The following is a 20,398-nucleotide window of genomic DNA, read 5'->3' on the forward strand; positions in this document are numbered from 1 at the left end:
GCCCGCCCCGGCCCACCCTACCTCAGGGGCCCTCCGTGGTCCTCGGGCTCGGCGCACCGTGACTCCAGCTTTGTTCACCTTCGCGACTCACTTCATAGGGACCTGAGGTTCGGAGAAGTCAGGGACTTACCCGAGGTCACCTGGGCCCAGGCCAGAAAGCCTCCGAAGCCTGGGCGTCGTTCACACGGGCCCCGCCTTGGCTTTTCTGAGCCGACACCCCCAGCTTCTGGGCGGCGTGGACCGTTATTCCTTAGTCCGATCGTGAACGTGGAGAGAAACACTTACGACCACCGAGGCGATCAGACATCAAATATTGAACCACAGAGTGGATCCCGAATGCGGGGGTTAAGTGGTCGTTGCCCCTGGGGTCATCGCTCCCCGCCGAACGTCAAATGGTTCTACCCTTGTCCCACGGTTACATTGAATCCAACCACCAAATACCAAATTATTCGTTAGGGCCTGGCCATTGTTATTTATGTACATACTATTTGTTTGTTTTGAGTGGAACCTTGAGAAGAATAGAACAGTTAATTTGGGGAAGACGAATTATCTTGAGGTCCAAGAAAAATTGTGAGTAAACATCACAGGGCTTTGAGGATATGAGATAGGATGTGCAAGTTATCTCATAAAGAAACTGCTGGTGATAGGAAGGCCTGAATATGAGAAATATAAAAGCCAGTATTGATTTTGGATTGTTGAAGAAGCGTATTTGTAACGTACTGGTACTAAAGGCTTATTGAGAATTCAAAGATATTGAAAAAAATATATCAAAGGAGTCTTTTCACTGTCAAAAGTCAAGCTTGTGTACTCCCATTATAGCCTGGAGAGAAATTCATGCAAATTGGTTGCCCTTTTGCCGGTTTGGATAATTAAGAGTTTACTAAATAAAGATTTTAATTTGTCTGCGTTATTATGGCTAGTGCTTTCATCAGTCTTAGGGTGATGTTGGGAATAAAGGATTTTTATCGGTGCAGTTTATGAAGGGTTTCTTTTGTCTTTCAGATGGATGATAAAACAGTTTTTCATGAGGAGTTCATTCATTACCTTAAATATGTTATGGTGGTCTATAAACGTGAACCAGCTGTGGAGAGGGTAATAGAATTTGCAGCAAAGTTTGTTACCTCATTTCACCAATCAGATACGGAAGAGGATGAGGAAGAGGAAGATGGTGGCCTTTTAAATTATTTGTTTGCTTTTCTCTTAAAGGTACTATGAAAATGATAGATTTGGGGAGGGATTTTAGAAAATTTTGCCACTTTAAAAGAGTCGTGGGAGTTTGTATGTTTTTGACAATGAAATATCTAGTGATTGAAAAAATCTGAATGAGTCTACCTTTCATAGGAAATGTTAGAATTATCATTATGATTAAAAAGTGGACTTTAACTCCAGCATTAAACTTTTAATGACTTCTTTAAACCAGTTCTCCTATGTTTATTTTAAATGAGTTCTGTATTTTAGAAGCCTCTACAAAGAGGACTATGTAACTTAGCAAAGACTTCTTTCAGACTGTTTATTTTGAGACTGTATAAAATATATATTTGCTATACATATGGACCAAGGTAGCATTATAGGTTCTCTTCAGGAAATGAATTGTTGTTGTAACTTGTTGCATTCCGAATGAGTTCAGATAATATTGATTATTTGGGAGTGGTATGTGACTGTGAATAAATTTTGATTTGTTTCTGTTTTAGTCTCATGAAGCAAACAGCAATGCAGTGAGATTTAGAGTGTGCCAGCTCATAAACAAGCTTTTGGGAAGTATGCCAGAAAATGCTCAGATTGATGATGATGTGTTTGATAAAATTAATAAAGCCATGCTTATTAGATTGAAAGATAAGATTCCAAATGTGAGAATACAGGCAGTTCTGGCGCTTTCACGACTTCAGGATCCCAAGGATGATGAATGCCCAGTGGTTAATGGTGTGTGTAGTTTCCTAAATCTTTTTTCAGATTTGTTGATTTTGTTAAATTCTCAGTATTTGAAATTTTTTATTATGGTCTATACATTTGAAGAGTATAGGTAATTAATATATGATTCAGATAAAAAAAAAAAAAAAAACCTAAGTAGCAACCACCCAGCTTAAAAAAAAAAGTCAGTACTTGCATCCTATCCCAGTTGCATCCCTGTCCCTCAGAAGTAACTATTAAATCCTCAGTTTTGGGTTAATTAGTCTCTTGCTTAAATTAAAAAAATTTTTTACATAAATCACATATGTCTATCTTAATGTTTTCCTGTCATTTTGTGTAAATCATGCTGTATGTATATATTTAGCAGCCAATTATATTTCTATATAATACCTGTTACTGTGTTTTGCCCATTTTTTCATTGGGTTTTTAATTTAAAATACTATTTTAAAAAATTCATTTGCGTTCTTTAAATATTTTGAAAAGAAATCCTTGGGTTATATGAATTGCAGATCTCTTCCTGTTTTAGGTGGCTTATTGGGGTATCATTGTTTCACTCCCTTTGGGGTATCTTTTTCTGAACAGAAATTCTTATGTCAAAAATATAAATCTCTGCCATTATGATTTGTATTTTTTGATCTCTTTTTTAAGGAATTTTTTCTTACCTCTGGGGTCATAAAGATAGTTGTATTTCATTTTTCCAAATATGCCTAGGTATGTTTTAGGCACTCTTCTGTCCTCTTTGTCCCTGTTACCAGTTTTATAATCACTGGTATATTTATCACTATAGTAGTTGGTATTTTTTTTGGTGTTAAAAGATACCCATAATAATATTGTGTAAAACATAGGTATTTGATAGTCAACCTGTACTTAATAATTGAGGTGGGAAAGATGTGAGAAGTACAGATAAATATATTTAAATATAAGAAATGGGTTTGTTTCAATGAATAAAACCTAAAATAAAAATATTTCCTTTTAGGTCTCATTAAAAAACCAAAATAATGGGGCCCTTATAAAGGAATATCAGTTTAAAATAAACTGTCTGCTATATTAAGCTTTCTCTTAAATATTGAGGAGTAGCACAGACATAATCTTAATGATGAATTTTCCATGACTTTTAGGGCTATTTGTTTTCACTTTTGGCCTTAGAGCCAGTCTGTTGACTAATTCCCCCTTGTGTCTTTAGAAGGGAAGTTGGTGGCCTGCGCAGCAGTGACTCAGGCCTATAATCTCAGCACTTTGGCTCCAACCTGGGCAACATAGTGAGACCTTGTCTCCAAAAAAAACAAAAAGAAGGAAGTTGGTGGGAAAAAAAACTTCAACTAAAATGTGTAAGACTAAAAAATGACATTACTTTCTATTACAGATGGGTTCTCACTCAGGCTGTATTGCAGAGGTGTGGCCTCAAACTCCTGAGCTTAAGTGATCCTTCCACCTCAGCCTCCTAAATAACTGGAAGCGCCACTACCGTGCCTAGCTAATTTTTTATTTTAAAATTATTTTGTAGAGACAGGGGTCTTGCTATATTGCTCAGGCTGGTCTTGAACTCTTGGCTTCAAGCTCTCCACCTACCTTGGCCTCCCGAAGTGCTGGTTATAGGCATTAGTCATCGTGCCCAGCCTATCTTTATCATATTAAAGGCATTTTAAAATATCAAAATGTGTGTTATTTTATGACTAAAGTTAAATAAATAATTTCTTCAGTACTAAAATGTATTGCTTTATTTTTAGCATATGCTACTTTGATTGAAAATGATTCAAATCCAGAAGTTAGACGGGCAGTGTTATCATGTATTGCACCATCAGCAAAGACTTTGCCAAAAATTGTAGGGCGCACTAAGGATGTGAAAGAGGCTGTCAGAAAGCTGGCTTATCAGGTAAATAAGTTCAATGTCTTGTGTTGGCATATTCTTAAAGGACAAGAAGCCATTTTCTTAAAGTGCCTTTGAAAAATACTTGGCATGTAATAATTTCTTCAATTGAGGTTTCATGGAGAACACAGGTAATTTAGGTAGAATCTTACTGTATTAAGTGTGTTACCAGGTATTAATTTCTTTTGGAGATTCTGGGTAATTTTCTAAGATGGTGACATTCTTATGAAATCTATAAATTGTGTTGAGGTTAATGACCATCTTTATAAATTATTTTTAAGGTTTTAGCTGAAAAGGTTCATATGAGAGCTATGTCCATTGCTCAGAGAGTAATGCTCCTTCAACAAGGTCTTAATGACAGATCAGGTAAGATAAACAACTTTATATATACAAAACTTTAGTAGATTTTGAGGTCAGACTTAAGGTTTAAGAAACAAGTGTCAAATCAGGTCAAGTAAGCCTGCCAGTTCCATGAACCTGGTGAAATTTATCTTGATGTATTATATAGAAAACAAAGGGCTAAAGATTTTGATATATATATATTTTTGAGACGGAGTCTCGCTCTATCACCCAGACTGGAGTGCTGTGGTGCAAGCTTGGCTCACTGCAACCTCTGCCTTCTAGTTTCAAGCGATTCTCCTGCCTCAGCCTCCTGAGCAGCTGGGATTACGGGTGAACATGACCATGTCTGGTTAATTTTTATATTTTTATAGAGATGGGATTTCACCATGTTGGCCAGACTGGTCTCGAACTCCTGACCTTAAGTGATCCACCTGCTTCGGCCTCCCAAAGTGTTGGGATTACAGGCGTGAGCCACCGCGTCTGGCCAAGATCTTGGTATTTTGAAGGAGCAGAGCTTATTTCTTTCACCCTTTCTGTATTTTACAGATGGGGAAACAATACTTAAGTCTGTAGAGCTAATTCATGTCAGAAGTAGGAAAAGATCTATTTGCCCTCTCTCTCTTCCTTAAAAAAGAAAAATGCTGTTCCTTATGTGTATACTTTGGTATGAATGTGTTCTGTGTATCAGAAACAACAATTAGGAATGGTCAGACCAGTATAATTTTCCTATTTTTTTTTCTGTTAGAGTAGTGTTCCCCAACATTTTTGACACCAAGGATCGATTTCATGGAAGACAGTTTTTCCACAGAGGGCGGGTTGGATGGTTTCCAGATGAAACTGTTCCACCTCAAATCATCAGGCATTACTTAGATTCTCATAAGGGATGTGCAACCTGGATATCTCATGTGTGCAGTTCACAATAGAGTTCCTGCGCCTAAGATGCATCTGCTGATCTGACAGTAGGAAGAGCTCAGGTGGTAATGCTCGTTAGACCACGGCTTACCTCCTCCTGTGCGGCGCGGTTCCTAACAGGCCACAGACTGGTACTAGTCCGTGGCCCAGGGGTTGGGGAGCCTGAGAGAATCTGCTTATAGGAATGATATTTTTTTGAAATTTTTAACTCTCATGAGAAGGCCAAGATGGCTCTATTGTGCTGTAGTGAGAAAACCGACTTGAGTTTGAAAACATTGTCAGAGGACTAATTACTAGGATGACCTTAAAAGCTAAGACTAAGGTTCGTTCAGTGACGTGTGCTTGTATAGTTCACTACTGCAAATAGCAATCGTGTAATCGATGAAATCAGATAACAAGTGAGATAATAGCTATTACATATTCTGGGCTAACACCTGAAGCCTGCTGAACCCAGGGGAGAAGGAATGTAAAGATATTTCTGTAGGCTGTGGTATTTGGTGCTGAGCCTTTTCCATTTTTATTTGTAAGTGACCATCACAGTGACTTTTGCAGTATCACGGTACTTCTTTTTTTTTTTCCTTTAATATGCTTAGTTGGCTGGGCACTATGGCTCACACCTGTAATCCCAGCACTTTGGGAGGCCGAGGCGGGCGGATCATGAGGTCAAGAGATTGAGACCATCCTGGCCAACATGGTGAAACAAAAATTAGCTGGGCATGGTGGCGCTTGCCTGTAGTCCCAGCTACTTGGGAGGCTGAGGCAGGAGAATCGCTTGAATCTGGTAGGCGGAGGTTGCAGTGAACCAAGATCGCGCCACTGCACTCCAGCCTGGTGACAGAGCGAGATTCTGTCTCAAAAAAAATATATGTATGCTTAGTTGTGCATCTTAACCTCTACTATTTCTATTGTAAATACTGACTTTGTTAATTAAAACAGACAAAATACAAGAGATGGAAGCTAGAGGGAGCCTTTGTTCACCTATGTTTCAAATGACTCAATAGATGCTGTGAAACAAGCTATGCAGAAGCATCTTCTTCAAGGCTGGTTACGGTTCTCTGAAGGAAATATCTTAGAGTTGCTTCATCGGTTGGATGTAGAAAATTCTTCTGAAGTGGCCGTCTCTGTTCTCAATGCCTTGTTTTCAATAACTCCTCTCAGTGAACTGGTGGGACTCTGTAAAAACAATGATGGCAGGTACATAAAGGATTCATTCTTTGAAATGTAATACTGATTAACTTATGCAATTAATTTGTTTTTTTCCTTCCCACAGCTTAAGATTATATTAATACCTTTAATCTTACCTCTCTCTTGTTTTCTTTTAGTCTGATGAATATCTTTTTATCCTTCCTTTTTCCCCTCCTGGTGTAAGAACTCATAACTTTATTGTAGACTATCTACTTTAGCTATGCTTTTCCCCCCTTCAGTTTCTTACTTTGATTTTTGAATTAGCCTACCATGAGAAAATCCAGCAACATGCACCCCCAGTATATGTTTGCTTACTTGGTTCTTTTTTGTTGTAAGTTTCTTCATTCCTTTTTGTGTGGATACATATAATGACTGTAATTAAAAGGATAGTGTAGTGGTTTTAAAGCAAATCTTATTATTCTCATTTTTGTACTCTTCAATTTTTAATGATAAAAAGATCATGCTTTCTCTTACACTCTTTCTTTTAAATGAAGGAAATTGATTCCAGTGGAAACATTAACTCCTGAAATTGCTTTGTATTGGTGTGCCCTTTGTGAATATTTGAAATCAAAAGGAGATGAAGGTGAAGAATTTTTAGAGCAGATTTTGCCAGAGCCTGTAGTATATGCAGACTATTTACTGAGGTAAATTTTTTTTCTTTTAGTTTGGAGAGTGATTGTGTTGCTGCATGTGTCAACCTCCCAGTCCCCTTCCTCAAAGTCATGTTTAATTGTGAATATGTTAAAAATCCTTTTTTTGTACATGTAGGGATAGTTATATACATCGAGTCTTTTTGAATATCTTGTGCTGGTCTGTATACTGAAAGAGCAAGTCACTGTGTTTAGGATCATTTCTTCAAAACTGTTAAGATATGATTATGACCATTTCTGCATAAAGTTCATAATGATGATATATTATTTCTGAAATTGGTTGGCACATTTTCTGTTAAGTGTCAGATAATAAATATCTTAGGGTCCTGTGGTCCGTATATACCGTCTGTCACAATGACTCAACTCTGCCATGGTATTGTAAAAGCAGCCAAAGACAATGTAAGTAACTGTTTTTCAATAAAACTTTTGTTGACTTTTATGGCCACTAAATAGTTGAACTTTAATATTCATGTATTAACAAAATAAGAAATTTTAAAAAATGATCAGTTAAAAATTTAAAATAGTCTTAGCTTGCAAGCTATATAACAGGTAATAGGCTGCATTTGATGCACAGACCATTGTTTTCCAATTCACAGCGTGGATCTTTGTGGCCAGTTTTATTTATTAAAAACTTACTATCTGGCTTCATGTTTTAAAGTTTTTTCAAAATATACCTTTTTAAAAAACAATTTGGATTACCATAATTATACCTCTTAAGAAATTATTTGGATTACTTTATTTCACTTTAAAATTATACAAGAAAAACATGAATGCATTCTTGTCAAAATTCAAATACAGAGGTATAAGGAATAAAAATGTGGAATTCCCCCTTTTATTTCCTACTTCCTCAATCCCATTGATTAGCAACTAAGTGTATATTCTAGCAACCCTTAGAATTAGCAACTAAACAATATAGGGTGTATATTCAAACCTCTTTCTCTGCATTTATATACATTTTTTGAGTACAGGTTTCTTTAAAAATATACCAGTGTATATATACTTTTTTTTTTTAACTGATACCTGAGATCATTATATATTGGTGCATATATAATGTAATAGATACTGTTACAGTCTTAACAGCATATCATTCCATAGTATGGTGGTAACATTTAATTTATTCCTCTGTTGATGGACATTTAGGATGTTTCCATTTTTCACTGATAAAAGCAAAAGTATGTTAAATTTCCTTTACATTTTTGGGTACCTTTGGGATTTTTGGGAGTTAATTCCAAGAAATAAGTTGCTACACCAAAGGATAATATATGTATATTTTGATAGATGTTGGTATGTAGGTTTTTAACTTTAACTTTATGCTTTTTTTTTTTTTTTTTGAGACAGAGTCTTGCTCTGTCACCAGGCTGGAGTGCAATAGTGCGATCTCGGCTCACTGCATCCTCTGCCTCCCGGGTTCAAGCGATTCTCTTGCCTCAGCCTCCTGAGTAGCTGGGACTGCAGGCACGCGCCACCATGCCCAGCTAATTTTTGTATTTTTAGTAGAGATGGGGTTTCACCATGTTGGCCAGGATAGTCTCGATCTCTTGACCTCGTGATCTGCCTGCCTTGGCCTCCCAAAGTGCTGGGATTACAGGCGTGAGCCACAGCGCCCAGCCTGATGTATTTTTTTTTTAAAAAGCTTCCATATAATATGAATTATGGACCTGAATTATCTGTATGAAATAACAGTTCTCTGCTTTTGTTTAAAATGATCTCACATAAAAGTTAGGCAGCAAAGCTGTGCATGCCTCTAAATTTCCCCTGCAAAAATCCTAAATCTAGGATAAGTATCTCAAATGTGAGCCAATAGGGAAACTATAGCTCAAGCCCATGTTAACATCATGAAGAACCTGTGTGAGTCTAATGAGCGTTTTAATGTTAATTATTTCAGACTTTGACATTTAATTAGGGAATTCATTATAATGCTGTTTGGGCCATGTTGAAATGTTTCCAAAAGGAAAGTTTAATAATATATATTAATATAAAAGATGTTTATAGAAGGTAGTGAAAATACAAGAAAATATGAGGAAATGTTAAATATTTAAATAGCATAAAGGGGGAGGAGTTTTCCTCAAGGACAGCATCAGAAGGTGACTTGTAAAAAGCTTGATTCCTCCCTTCTGAAAGGTCAGGGATTAACATTTCCTTTGTCACTCTGTCTTTGAGTTTTGAAATAAGTAACTTTAACCTCATCGGCTTATTTTCTTCACCTTTAAAGAGGAAAATTTTCGGCTGGGTGCGGTGGCTCACGTCTGTAATCCCAGCACTTTGGGAGGCTGAGGCCGGTGGATCACGAGGTCAGGAGATCGAGACCATCCTAGCCGACATAATGAAACCCCATCTCTACTAAAAATACAAAAAAATTAGTGGGACGTGGTGGCAGGCGCCTGTAATCCTAGCTACTCAGGAGGCTGAGGTAGGAGAATAGCGTGAACCTGGGAGGTGGAACTTGCAGTGAGCCGAGATCACGCCACTGCACTCCAGCCTGGGCGACAGAGCGAGACTCCGTCTCAAAAAAAACAAAAAAAAGAAGAAAAGTTTCAGAAATTTATTTTAGTGATTGTTGAAAGAATACCTAAAAAGTAGAATGACTGTCTTTTTGGAGCAACATGGCTAGATGGGATTAGTATACTTGAGTACAGAAACAAAATTAAATTGAAAAATTGTTTCCTGATAATCTCAGGAATATATTTTCAGGCATGTTGTATATTTTAGGCAGTAGATTCAATGACTGAGAACTCTGATGTGAAACAATTTCGGTTAACCGAGGTGCTCACTTAAAGAGCAAACGCAGAAATGAGGATTATCAAATTAGAGTAAGTAAAAGGGACAACAATAAAATTTGTTGAAAGCCGTCTTAAATATAAATTCTTAGACTTTAAAATACTTTCTTGAGTGGTTTCTTCATTATAATAAATGTCTTTACAAATGGTTAGGATTTCATGGTAACTAAAATTGGTGGGTCAGTTTTAAGTTGTATTTATGCAGTTGAGGATTTTTAATCTATTAATTAAACAACTGTTTGAATTTACTTAAAAAAAAAAACTCAGTCAAGATGCTATGCATTTTGCTAAAGCTGGGCTGGAGAAGTGGGGAGAGATACAAAGATGAGTATAAATGAAGGTTTTCTTTTAGCCCGTCAGAAAAGAGTAACTCTACTGATTGGTTGATTTTGATAGTTATTGGTAGTGTAGTTTTCCTTAGTTTCCTACTAGAACCCAAAGGGTGGCTGATGTCTTAAAAGTCCTAATCTTGTGGCCAGAAATTTATGAGCTTTTGTTTACTCTTCGTCATCACTGTGTAATACGTGAGAGTATACTCATTCATTATACATTATACCACAATTTCTGTAACTTGGTTTTTGTCCACTTTTTTTTTTTTTTGGAGATGTAGTCTTGCTTTGTTGCCCAGGCTGGAGTGCAGTAGCGTGATCTTGGCTTACTGCAGCCTCTGCCTCCCAGGTTCATGCAATTCTCCTGCCTCAGCCTCCTGAGTAGCTGGGATTACAGGTGCCTGCTACCACATTTGGCTAGTTTTTATATTTTTAGTAGAGATGGGGTTTCACCATATTGGTTAGGCTCTTCTTGAACTCCTGATGTCAAGTGATCCTCCCGCCTCGGCCTCCCAAAGTGTTGGGATTACAGGTGTGAGCCACTGTGCCCGGCGACATTTTTTAAACGACATTTTTGATCGGGCTTGTTTTTCATGTTACTTCCATCTTAAAGGCACTTCGCTGTCTAAGCTTAAACTCTTAGTTCTGCTTTTAAGTAGCTTTTTTTATTCCACACAAAAAGCAGAGGCTACTGAATATACAGCCTTCTTGGTGAGGATTATAAAGGGCTTTAGTCTGGGTGGTGATGTCTGTAGTAAGAATAAAAAGTTAAAATAAAAGGTAGCTGATGGTGGTGGTGTATACAGAGATTAGTAGGTTCCTAAGAAAGAATAATAAAAATTTGTGAAATTGTTTCTATTTTTCTGATTTTTTTCAAAAAAGATAATTGTGTTCATGGATTACTTGTGTTAATTATTGTTACAATTTTTTAAAATAAAAGAATGATAATTAGGCATGGTGAAGATTAGATCTTTTTTTTTTTTTTTTTTTTTGAGATGGAGTTTTGCTCTGTCACCCAGGCTAGAGTGCAGTGGTGCGATCTTGGCTCACTGCAACCTCCGCCTCCTGGATTCAAGCAATTCTGCCTCAGCCTCCTGAGTAGCTGGGATTACAGTAGCCACCATGCCTGGCTAATTTTTTTTGTATTTTTAGTAGAGACGGGGTTTCACCATCTTGGCCAGGCTGGTCTCGAACTCCTGATCTTGTGATGCACCTGCCTCGGCCTCCCAAAGTGTTGGGATTACAGGTGTGAGCCACTGTGCCCGGCTGAAGATTAGATCTTTATGACTAATTGGATTTTTGGGCAAGGGATTCAGAACTTGATAGATGCTTCTTGACTTACAGTGGGGCTACGTCGTAAGTCAAATGAGTTTAATTCTCAGATAAACTCATCCTAAAGTTGAAAAATTGTAAGTTGGACCACCTGTAATTGGGGACCATCTGTAATTGGAAGAATGCTAGTGACATTGAAATAATAAGTTAGCAGTTAGACATAAATATGTACCTTTTGAAAATTTCCCATAGAAAATTTGAGTCATTATTGAAAATACATTTTCAAATTCTTTTGATTCATCAATAAGTTTGTTTGCAAAAGTTAATGACGGTGGCATAGAACTGAGTTTGTAGACCAAATTACATGGCATAGATATGTATTTCGACGAATATGACCTGAAAATGGCCCTTTTCTGACCTAATGGTGGGAATCAACTCTTGTTTGATGTTTCTTAACAGATTCTACTTTATTAATTCTGCTTGTTTTAGTTACATCCAGAGCATTCCAGTTGTTAATGAAGAACACAGAGGTGATTTTTCCTATATTGGAAATTTGATGACAAAAGAATTCGTAGGTCAACAACTGATTCTAATTATTAAGTCTTTGGATACCAGTGAAGAAGGAGGAAGGTATGTCTAAATGTTAACACTCATTCTAATTTGCCCTTCTAATTTCTTATATTGAAATATAGTCCTTTTACAATGTAACTAAACATATTTACCCTAGCTCTCTAAAGTGGTATAAAAAGTTGTCTTTTCCCTTCTACATATTTCCATATATACACATACATTTATATTTCTAGTTCAATTTCCTCAGAATAAATCAATGAAATTGCAGTTTTTGGTTAAAAGTTTCTGTTTAGATTTATTAAGGCTAGTAGCATTTTCTAAAAGGTTTAATCATTTCTGGTATTTTGTCATTTTATCATGTTGATTTATTAAAAATCATAGGGTGTTTTATAAAAAATTTTTTTTTGTGTGGAATGAGAATATTTGACCTAAAGTCTGTACATACAGATTTTTGTACCTATTATAGTGATAAACCTAAGTGAAAGAACTGAGGCAAATGTAATTAAGTTTGCAGAGTAGGTGAATGTTAGAGATAAAACATGTTTTGTCATAATGATATTTAAATTAGTTCTTTTTGACTGCAGAAAAAAACTGCTGGCTGTTTTACAGGAGATTCTTATTTTACCCACAATCCCAATATCCCTGGTTTCTTTTCTTGTTGAAAGACTACTCCACATCATTATAGATGATAATAAGAGGACACAAATTGTAAGTAATTTTCCTCATTGTTGATAAAGAGGTTTTGGTCAATGACACTGAATACTGTCTTATTTTCTCTTTAGAACTTTTTGTTTGTCTCTTTAATGAGTTTCAAAATTTCTTAAAACCATTATCTATCTTTTACGTACACAGAATATTTGAAAAATATCACCTTCTTCCTCTTAGTGTAACTGTTATTGTTGAATCAGTTTGAAATGGAGCAGGTTTGGTAGGAAGTTACAAGTGGGGATATGGTTTTGTCCATGAGGCACTGGGTGCTAGTGTTTTTGAGAGCTTACTCAAATTGTACATACTAGGGTTTAGAATCTCATCTGACACTTTCTGGCTTTGTGGCTTTGGACAAGTTATTCTGCTGTTTTACTTGTCTGCAAATAAGAATAGCAATGAAATCTACCTTTCATTGTTCAATAAGGTATTGTTCATAAAGGTATTGTTCTGCATTGCTTGACAAATACAGAAATAATTGTTTACTATAATACTATTTCAGTGTTATTTTTTTCTGGCATAGCCAAAAAAGACAGATCTGTATCACTTATTTCATAAAAATCATATAATTTCAGTTGCAGGTTAATTCACAGGTCATCTCTTCCATCCTCTCCTTATATATACACCCCTTCTACAACATACTTAGTTGTTACTCAGCATCTGCTTAAATACTTTCATTTGGGAGGCAGCCTTTTCCTAATCAGCCAATTCCGATATACAAGTGGTTCTGAAAGGAAAGTCCTTCCTTATGCTATTATTATTTATGCATTGTCTACCCAAAGGAAGAATAAAAGGATATTCCATTTTTTTGTGTTTAACTCCTACAGAGCTGAACAAGAGAAGGGTTGAGGATTTTAGGCAGAGAATTTAATAGCATCTCATCTTAAGCACCATAATTCGTTTTTCTGTTTTTCAAACATTATATGAGGGATAATTTACTTTCAATGTCTGTGTGCCTATTTCCCTTCCATTCAAATAATTTCATTTTGTAGTCAGATGTATTGTTTTGTTTTGTTTTTTTCTAAAATTGTCTAGCAAACAGAATGTGTGCTATTTCTATCTGTATGTTTTTGCTCTATTATTCAATATATGGTGGATACTACTTGGAGTTTTATATAGAATTTTGATACTATTTGCTGATATATCAAACATATATTAAAGCATGTACTCTGAATCTTAACTTACAGGTTACAGAAATTATCTCAGAGATTCGGGCGCCCATTGTTACTGTTGGTGTTAATAATGATCCAGCTGATGTAAGAAAGAAAGAACTCAAGGTAAGTCTCTTTTAAATGAAAGAAGTGCTTGAGTGTAATGTAGCTGGGCAAGTCTATTCTTTCCTCTTGCTGTGCAGTTCTGAAATGTTTCTCACATAATCAAATTATTGTTTAATTGTTAAACTATAAGAATATTTAAAATGTTACCACATATGTCAGTCTCAGAGATATGCCCATCTCTGTGTCAGGAAAACTACAAGTTTGCATATGCCTGACTTATTAAATTCTGGACAGTTGAGATATTAAATAATACTCCTGAGTTGCTACAGATATTCATATTAACAGTTTTTGTTCAGTGTTGAAACAATTTATATTTTCCCTTAGATGGCTGAAATAAAAGTTAAGCTTATCGAAGCCAAAGAAGCTTTGGAAAATTGCATTACCTTACAGGATTTTAATCGGGCATCAGAATTAAAAGAAGAAATAAAAGCATTAGAAGATGCCAGAATAAACCTTTTGAAAGAGACAGAGCAGCTTGAAATTAAAGAAGTCCACACAGAGAAGGTACAGGTAACTTTTTTCATACTAAATCTCAGGTGTTATTAATCATCTCAACTAAATCTTATTTTCTCTAACTTCTAGAATTGCCAAAATATATTTACTTTGAGCACTTTATAACAGTGACATGAATTAAAATGAAAAAAGTTTTTCCCTGTTTCTATTTTTGGACTTTGAAAGGCCTTAATTAACTTTAATTATTGGAGGTAGGACTTTATTTGCTTCCTTGTCATGCTAATCTCTAGAATCCAAAGTCTTTCTTACCAGGGAAGCCAGCTTTCCAGTGGTTCACATCTGAGTTTTCTGTTTTTTTGTCTTGAATGGTTTAAAAAAGGAAAATACATCCATTTTCCTCTTATTTGTGGAAGATCCATGACCTTTTTTATTGCTAGCAAAATAATTTCTATGGTAACGTGCATTTTTTTAAAGCTAAATTACTTTTGTGTTTTTAGAAAAAGCTAAGCAGCTTTGTTATTTTTAATGAAATACTAAACTTATATATCTAGTAACATTTAAAGCTTGCTTTTCAGTAGTTCCTTTTTTTGAAAGAAATTTTTTGTTAATGGTATTGATACCATTCTATCTTACAACAAATGATAAATATGTAAACATAAGGTAGGTATCAATTAATATTTGATATTAACTTTATTTTGGGATCTTGTCTTTTGTAATGAACATAATTTATTGTTGTACTTTTGGGACGTGCTGATTATTCTCATAAAAAGAATCCTAAATAGGAGACTCTTTTATATAGAGAGTTTCATGAGTTATGTTTCTGATCTCTTTAGCCATAATCATCCCAACTCCAACACCCACCTTCCCAGAGAGTATGTCTGAATTTTATTTTGATAGCTGGTGGCTTCTTTTATTTGACGAAGTCTGTGGGCCATTATAGGCTATTAAATTTGGAAAGTAAATTTAAAGCAAAAACTGAAAATATCATCTGAAAAATGACAAACTTTAGGTCAAGATTATAAAATTAGCAAAAGTAGTCTATCATGGTTAATATCATCTGTTTAACTTGACTTCCTTTGACCATTTATGTGTCTATTTGTCCTGTTCGAGGGCTACAAATCTGTTAAAATGCAACTACAACAGAGCATAATAAATGCTATGGTCAGGGAAGTATAGAGGTTTTATGGAGAAGTATCTAATGCTGGTAGAGTATTGTTGGCTTCCCCAGAGGAAGACATGTTTTATCCTAAGATTAGAATAAAAATAATTATATAATCTAACAGTCAGAGGATACTTTTTCTGTGGTAGTCACAGCATTAATTACTTCACAAATGTGAATTCATTCTTTTCTTCCTATAGGCCTATGAGATTGGTACTATTATCATCTTCACTTTACAAAGGGCAAGTAACTTGCCCAAAATCACACAGATAGTAAATGGTGGAGGCAGGATTTAAACCCAAAAAGTGGCTCTAGACTTGTGCTTTTAACTCACTCTGTGCTGTCTCTCCTCAATGAATTATGGAGGGAATGTTGTAGACAGATGGAGCAACATCTGTGATGGTTCAGAAGTTAATGCCTGTTATGTTTTAAAACTTCAGGTCCGTGTGACTAGAGAATTGATGGGGAGAGGCAGGAGAAAAATCTGGGGAAAAATTAAGGGCTAGGTCATGTAAGGCTTTGCGTAAGCAATATTAAAAATTTTGTATTCTAAGGATTGTGGTGAACCACTAGTATTTTAAGTGGTTAGGTAAGTCTTACGTCTCAGATCACTGTTGTTTAGGAAATGGATTGGAGAGTAGTAAAAGCTTAGACAGGCATAATAGTTGGGAGACTTACAGTAGGGTTGGGAGACTTACAGATGATGGTAGTCTGAACAAGATAATGATAGTGGATTTGGAAAGTAGTGATGAACTTGAGAGGTATTTAGAAATTAGTAACAGGGAGAAAAGGGAGTCAGGAATGTATCTTAGGTCTTTTGGTTTAGACAACTGGGTAGATGGTGATGACAGTATGAAGATAGAGAACAAGAAAGAGGAGAGATTTGTGTAATGATGAGTTCCCTTTTGGATATGTTGAGTTTGAGAAGACTGTGGAACATCCAAGAGGAAATGTCTTTTAGCAGTTGTATATATGAATCTGAAACTTAGAAAATAGCTGGGCTAGCTCATAGATGATAAACGAGGTTGTCAGGTTTTTTTTTTTTGAAGTGATAATTAGGCATGATGATGATTAGACTTTTTTTTTTTTTTGAGACAGCGTCTCCCTCTGTCACCCAGGCTGGAGTGCAGTGCCATGATCTCAGCTCACTGCAACCTCCGCCACCCGTGTTCAAGCCATTCTTGTGCCTCGGCCTCCCAAGTAGCTGGGACCACAGGTGTGCACCACCACACTAATTTTTGTGTTTTTAGTAGAGATGAAGTTTTGCCATGTTGACCAGGCTGGTCCCAAATTCCTGGCCTCAAGTGATCTACCTGCCTTGGCCTTCCAAAGTGCTAGGATTACAGGCGTGAGTCGTTGCGCCTGGCTGAAGTTGTCAATTTTAAAATCCTGCCTCCACTATTTACTATCTGTGTGATAGCTGTAAGATCACCTACAGAGTCTATAGAAAGTGACAATATGCCCTACACAAAGCCCTGAGAAAGCAAACATTTAAGGGATGGGGAGAAGATATTACTAATGCTGAATATTTTGTCTTCATTTTAGAATGATGCTGAAACATTGCAGAAATGTCTTATTTTATGCTATGAACTGTTGAAGCAGATGTCCATTTCAACAGGCTTAAGTGCAACCATGAATGGAATCATTGAATCTTTGGTATGTTGATGGCCTCTTGGGCTTTATTTTAGTCCCCTCCTTTCTTATTTTGTAAGTGATGTGTTCTTTAGAAATCAAAATAATGAAAAGATTACTGTCTTAAATATCTGATAAGTATAAATGATAAAATATATATATATAGCAGCTACTTCATATTGTGAGGATTAAATAAGATAATGTCTGTAAAGGACCTGATATATAAGTTACAGTCTTTTAAATATTTGAAAAAATGATTTTATACTGGAAAGAGATACAGAATATCTTCATTTTTTGAATAGTAAGAGAGGAGATACTGAAACATACCAGGAATATTTAAGTACTGGAATCGTGCTGTGTAATGAGACTGAGACAATCACATTTTATGCCCTGGGAAAGGAATTTATTTATTATATTTAGAGGGCTTTTAAAATAACCCTTTGTAGGTAATTCCCATAGGCACACAAGTACTGTAAGACTAGAACATTACTTTCTGATAAGGAATATAGTGCAAACCATATGTAACTTTACATTTTTTAGTAGCCACATTAAAAAAAGTGGCTTTTTTTTTTAAAGCCACTTTAAAAAAAAAAAGGATAATTTTAGTATATTGAATATATCCAACTGTATTATTTGGATATATCCAATATATCCAAAATATTAATCATTTCATTATTTACTCACTATTAAAACTGTTGCAATGTTTTACATTCTGTTTTGCATACTAAGTCTTATAGCACATCTTAAACTGGACTAGTCACATTTCAGGTGTTCAGTAGCCACATGAGGCTAATGGCTACAGTATTAGTGCACTGTTTTGTTGTTGTTGTTTTTGATAGTACTACTCACTCAAAGCAAATTCTGTATGTAGCCAGGTTCTTAAAGAAGTCTCTCAAAACTATATTTACTTGGTATTAGTGAGAAATAGCCAATGAATGTAATCTGAAGTCTAATTCCTTGGGTTGTCATGAGTTCCTGAATGTAGTAAAGAAAACCAATTTTAATAGTTTAGAGCTTCTGGAGAAATACTGTTTTGTACTCAACCATTAGAATTTAGCTTTATTTTTAGAAAAGCAGTTATCTTTAGTGAAAAGTGATGCTTAATTTGTGCTTGGGTATTTTATGTCTGGTCCTACAAAATTGAAGTAGTAAATACGAAGACTGTATATATGTGGGAAAGGATATACTGTGTTATGTGAAGAATAAGCACAAAATTGAATGATCATAATGATTTTAAATGTATAAAAATCTGGTTAAAGATTTAGAGAGATTAGTAGAGGAATATAAAAGATATTTGGATAACAGTTATATTTTTATGAAGTTACTGTGTTTTAAATAAAAGATTTAATAAATTATTCATTGGGAAAATACAAATTATTCATTGAGCAAATATTTACTGAACATCTATTACATACTAAGTGCTGGGATGGTACATGGTATACAAAATAGATATAGATTGCCCACGTTGATCTGGTCAAGTGAGAGGAGCATCAATTAAGTAAAGAAATAAGTGAAATTTTGTGCTATTAGTGCTTGCTATGAAGAAGAGCTATATGGCCGTATGTGAACTTATAATAGCAGGATTTGACCTATTCATGGAAGGTGACCCTGGTCTGATATTTGAGTAGACATTAACTATATGAAAAAGGGAGAGAAGATTGTTTAATATGGTAGCTGTCAGCCACACATGGTTTTTAAAAACTAGTCCAAAATGAGATATGCTGTAAGGATTAAAAACATGTTGGGAGTTGGGCATGGTGGTTCACACCTATAATCCTGGTACACTGGGAGGCCAAGGCGGGATGGCTTGAGCTCAGGAGTTTGAGACCAGCCTGGGCAACATGGTGAAACCCCATCTCTACAAAAAAATAGAAAAATTAGCCAAGGGTGGTGACTTGGGCCTGTGCTGTCAGCTGCTTGGGAGGCTGAGGTGGGAGGATCACTTGAGCTTAGGAGGCTGAGGTTGCAGTGAGCCGAGATTGCGCCACTGCACTCCAGCCTGGGTGACAGCGTGAGACTCTGTCTCAAAAAAAAGAAAAGAAAAAACCATGTTGAGTTTCAAAGACTAGTGCAAAGAACAGAAGGTAACTTATCTTGTTAATAGTATTTATATTGATTAAATACTACAGATACAATGTTTTGGTTATATTGAGTTAAATATATTAAAACTAGTTTCACTTTTTTTTTTTTTTTTACTTCAATGTGGCTACTAGAAAATTTAACATGACATATGTGGTTCCCATTTGTGGCTTCTATTATATTTCTGTTGGATAGCATTGAATCCAAACCAGACTAGTTGAACAAACTGAGCAAGAGGTAGCATGGTATAAGAAGATTGAGAAAGAAACTACACAATAGGGAATAGTATATATCATGTTAAGAGTTTTATCTTGTTCTGTGAGCATTGGGAAGCCATTGAGTCCCTTTTAGCAAGTGGAGGGGAGGTACCATGATCAGACCCTATTTCAGGAAGGTCACTCTGGCTATATTGTTCTGTTTTAAAAATTTAATACTTACCTTTTCTTTAAAAGTGAAAAATGACATCTTTGAGGTAATAGACAATAGGGAAATGAAGTAGATCTATGAAATCATATGGAAAATTCTGATTCATTTTAGATTCTTCCTGGAATAATAAGTATTCATCCTGTTGTAAGAAACCTGGCTGTTTTATGCTTGGGATGCTGTGGACTACAGAATCAGGATTTTGCAAGCAAACACTTCGTATTACTATTGCAGGTAGGATTTATCTTGTGAAAACCTCAACTGTATTTTCTGAAATACTCTATGGTGATAATGCTAATACTCTGAATTTATCTATTCTGATGCTTATTGATGATGATGATTATTATGGATAATCTTTGGAGATGCAATACTTTTATCTTTTGATTTCTTATTAAAATGTGTTTGTAGAAAAAGATGAAACGCCAATTATGTAAGATATTCTTTTAATTATTCACATAGCAAATACTTATTGAGTGCATATTATGTGCCAGCAACTGTTCTAGACTTAGAAAAAATAAAGTAGGTAGGTAGTGAATGAAACAAGATAAAATGTGTTGTCTTAATGGAGCTTACATTCTAGAAGGGGAAACACACAGTGAAAAATAAGTATACAATATATCAGATAGAGAAAAATAAAGCAGAGAAGGAGACTAAGCAGTGGGAAGGAGGAGAGGGAACTGTTTGGTTGAGAAAGACCTCACTAATAAGTTGACATTTGAGCAAATACCAGAAGGAAGCACAAGAGTGAACCACGTGGTTATTTGGGTTTCCAAGGAGAGGCAAGAACAAGGGAGTAGGCACTGGGGTGTAGGACTTTGGGTGTGTTCAAGGAACAAGAGAACATATGGCTAGGAAAGA

At 35.6% G+C, this 20,398-nt stretch overlaps 1 protein-coding gene across 4 annotated transcripts in view; it reads left to right on the forward strand.

Annotated features, from left to right (window-relative positions):
* NCAPG (non-SMC condensin I complex subunit G) overlaps positions 1-20,398 on the forward strand; it is a 32,800-nt gene that overhangs the window by 594 nt on the left and 11,808 nt on the right. For 2 of the 4 annotated variants that reach the window (XR_010139611.1, XM_054553779.2), the window contains exons 2-13: positions 1,003-1,206; positions 1,692-1,920; positions 3,636-3,781; positions 4,057-4,141; positions 6,031-6,223; positions 6,709-6,858; positions 11,732-11,872; positions 12,397-12,520; positions 13,705-13,794; positions 14,119-14,304; positions 16,952-17,062; positions 19,655-19,774. Coding sequence is in view for 2 of the 4 variants with exons in the window: in XM_054553779.2 (XP_054409754.1) it covers positions 1,003-1,206; positions 1,692-1,920; positions 3,636-3,781; positions 4,057-4,141; positions 6,031-6,223; positions 6,709-6,858; positions 11,732-11,872; positions 12,397-12,520; positions 13,705-13,794; positions 14,119-14,304; positions 16,952-17,062; positions 19,655-19,774 (1,779 nt within the window). In the remaining 2 variants the exon portion in view is untranslated. The remainder of the gene's footprint in view (positions 1-1,002; positions 1,207-1,691; positions 1,921-3,635; positions 3,782-4,056; positions 4,142-6,030; positions 6,224-6,708; positions 6,859-11,731; positions 11,873-12,396; positions 12,521-13,704; positions 13,795-14,118; positions 14,305-16,951; positions 17,063-19,654; positions 19,775-20,398) is intronic. The other 2 variants (XR_010139612.1, XM_009239834.4) reach the window with 1 other exon arrangement.

Source organism: Pongo abelii, chromosome 3 (genome assembly GCF_028885655.2).
Source record: "Pongo abelii isolate AG06213 chromosome 3, NHGRI_mPonAbe1-v2.0_pri, whole genome shotgun sequence".
NCBI classification, from domain to species: Eukaryota; Metazoa; Chordata; class Mammalia; order Primates; family Hominidae; genus Pongo; species Pongo abelii.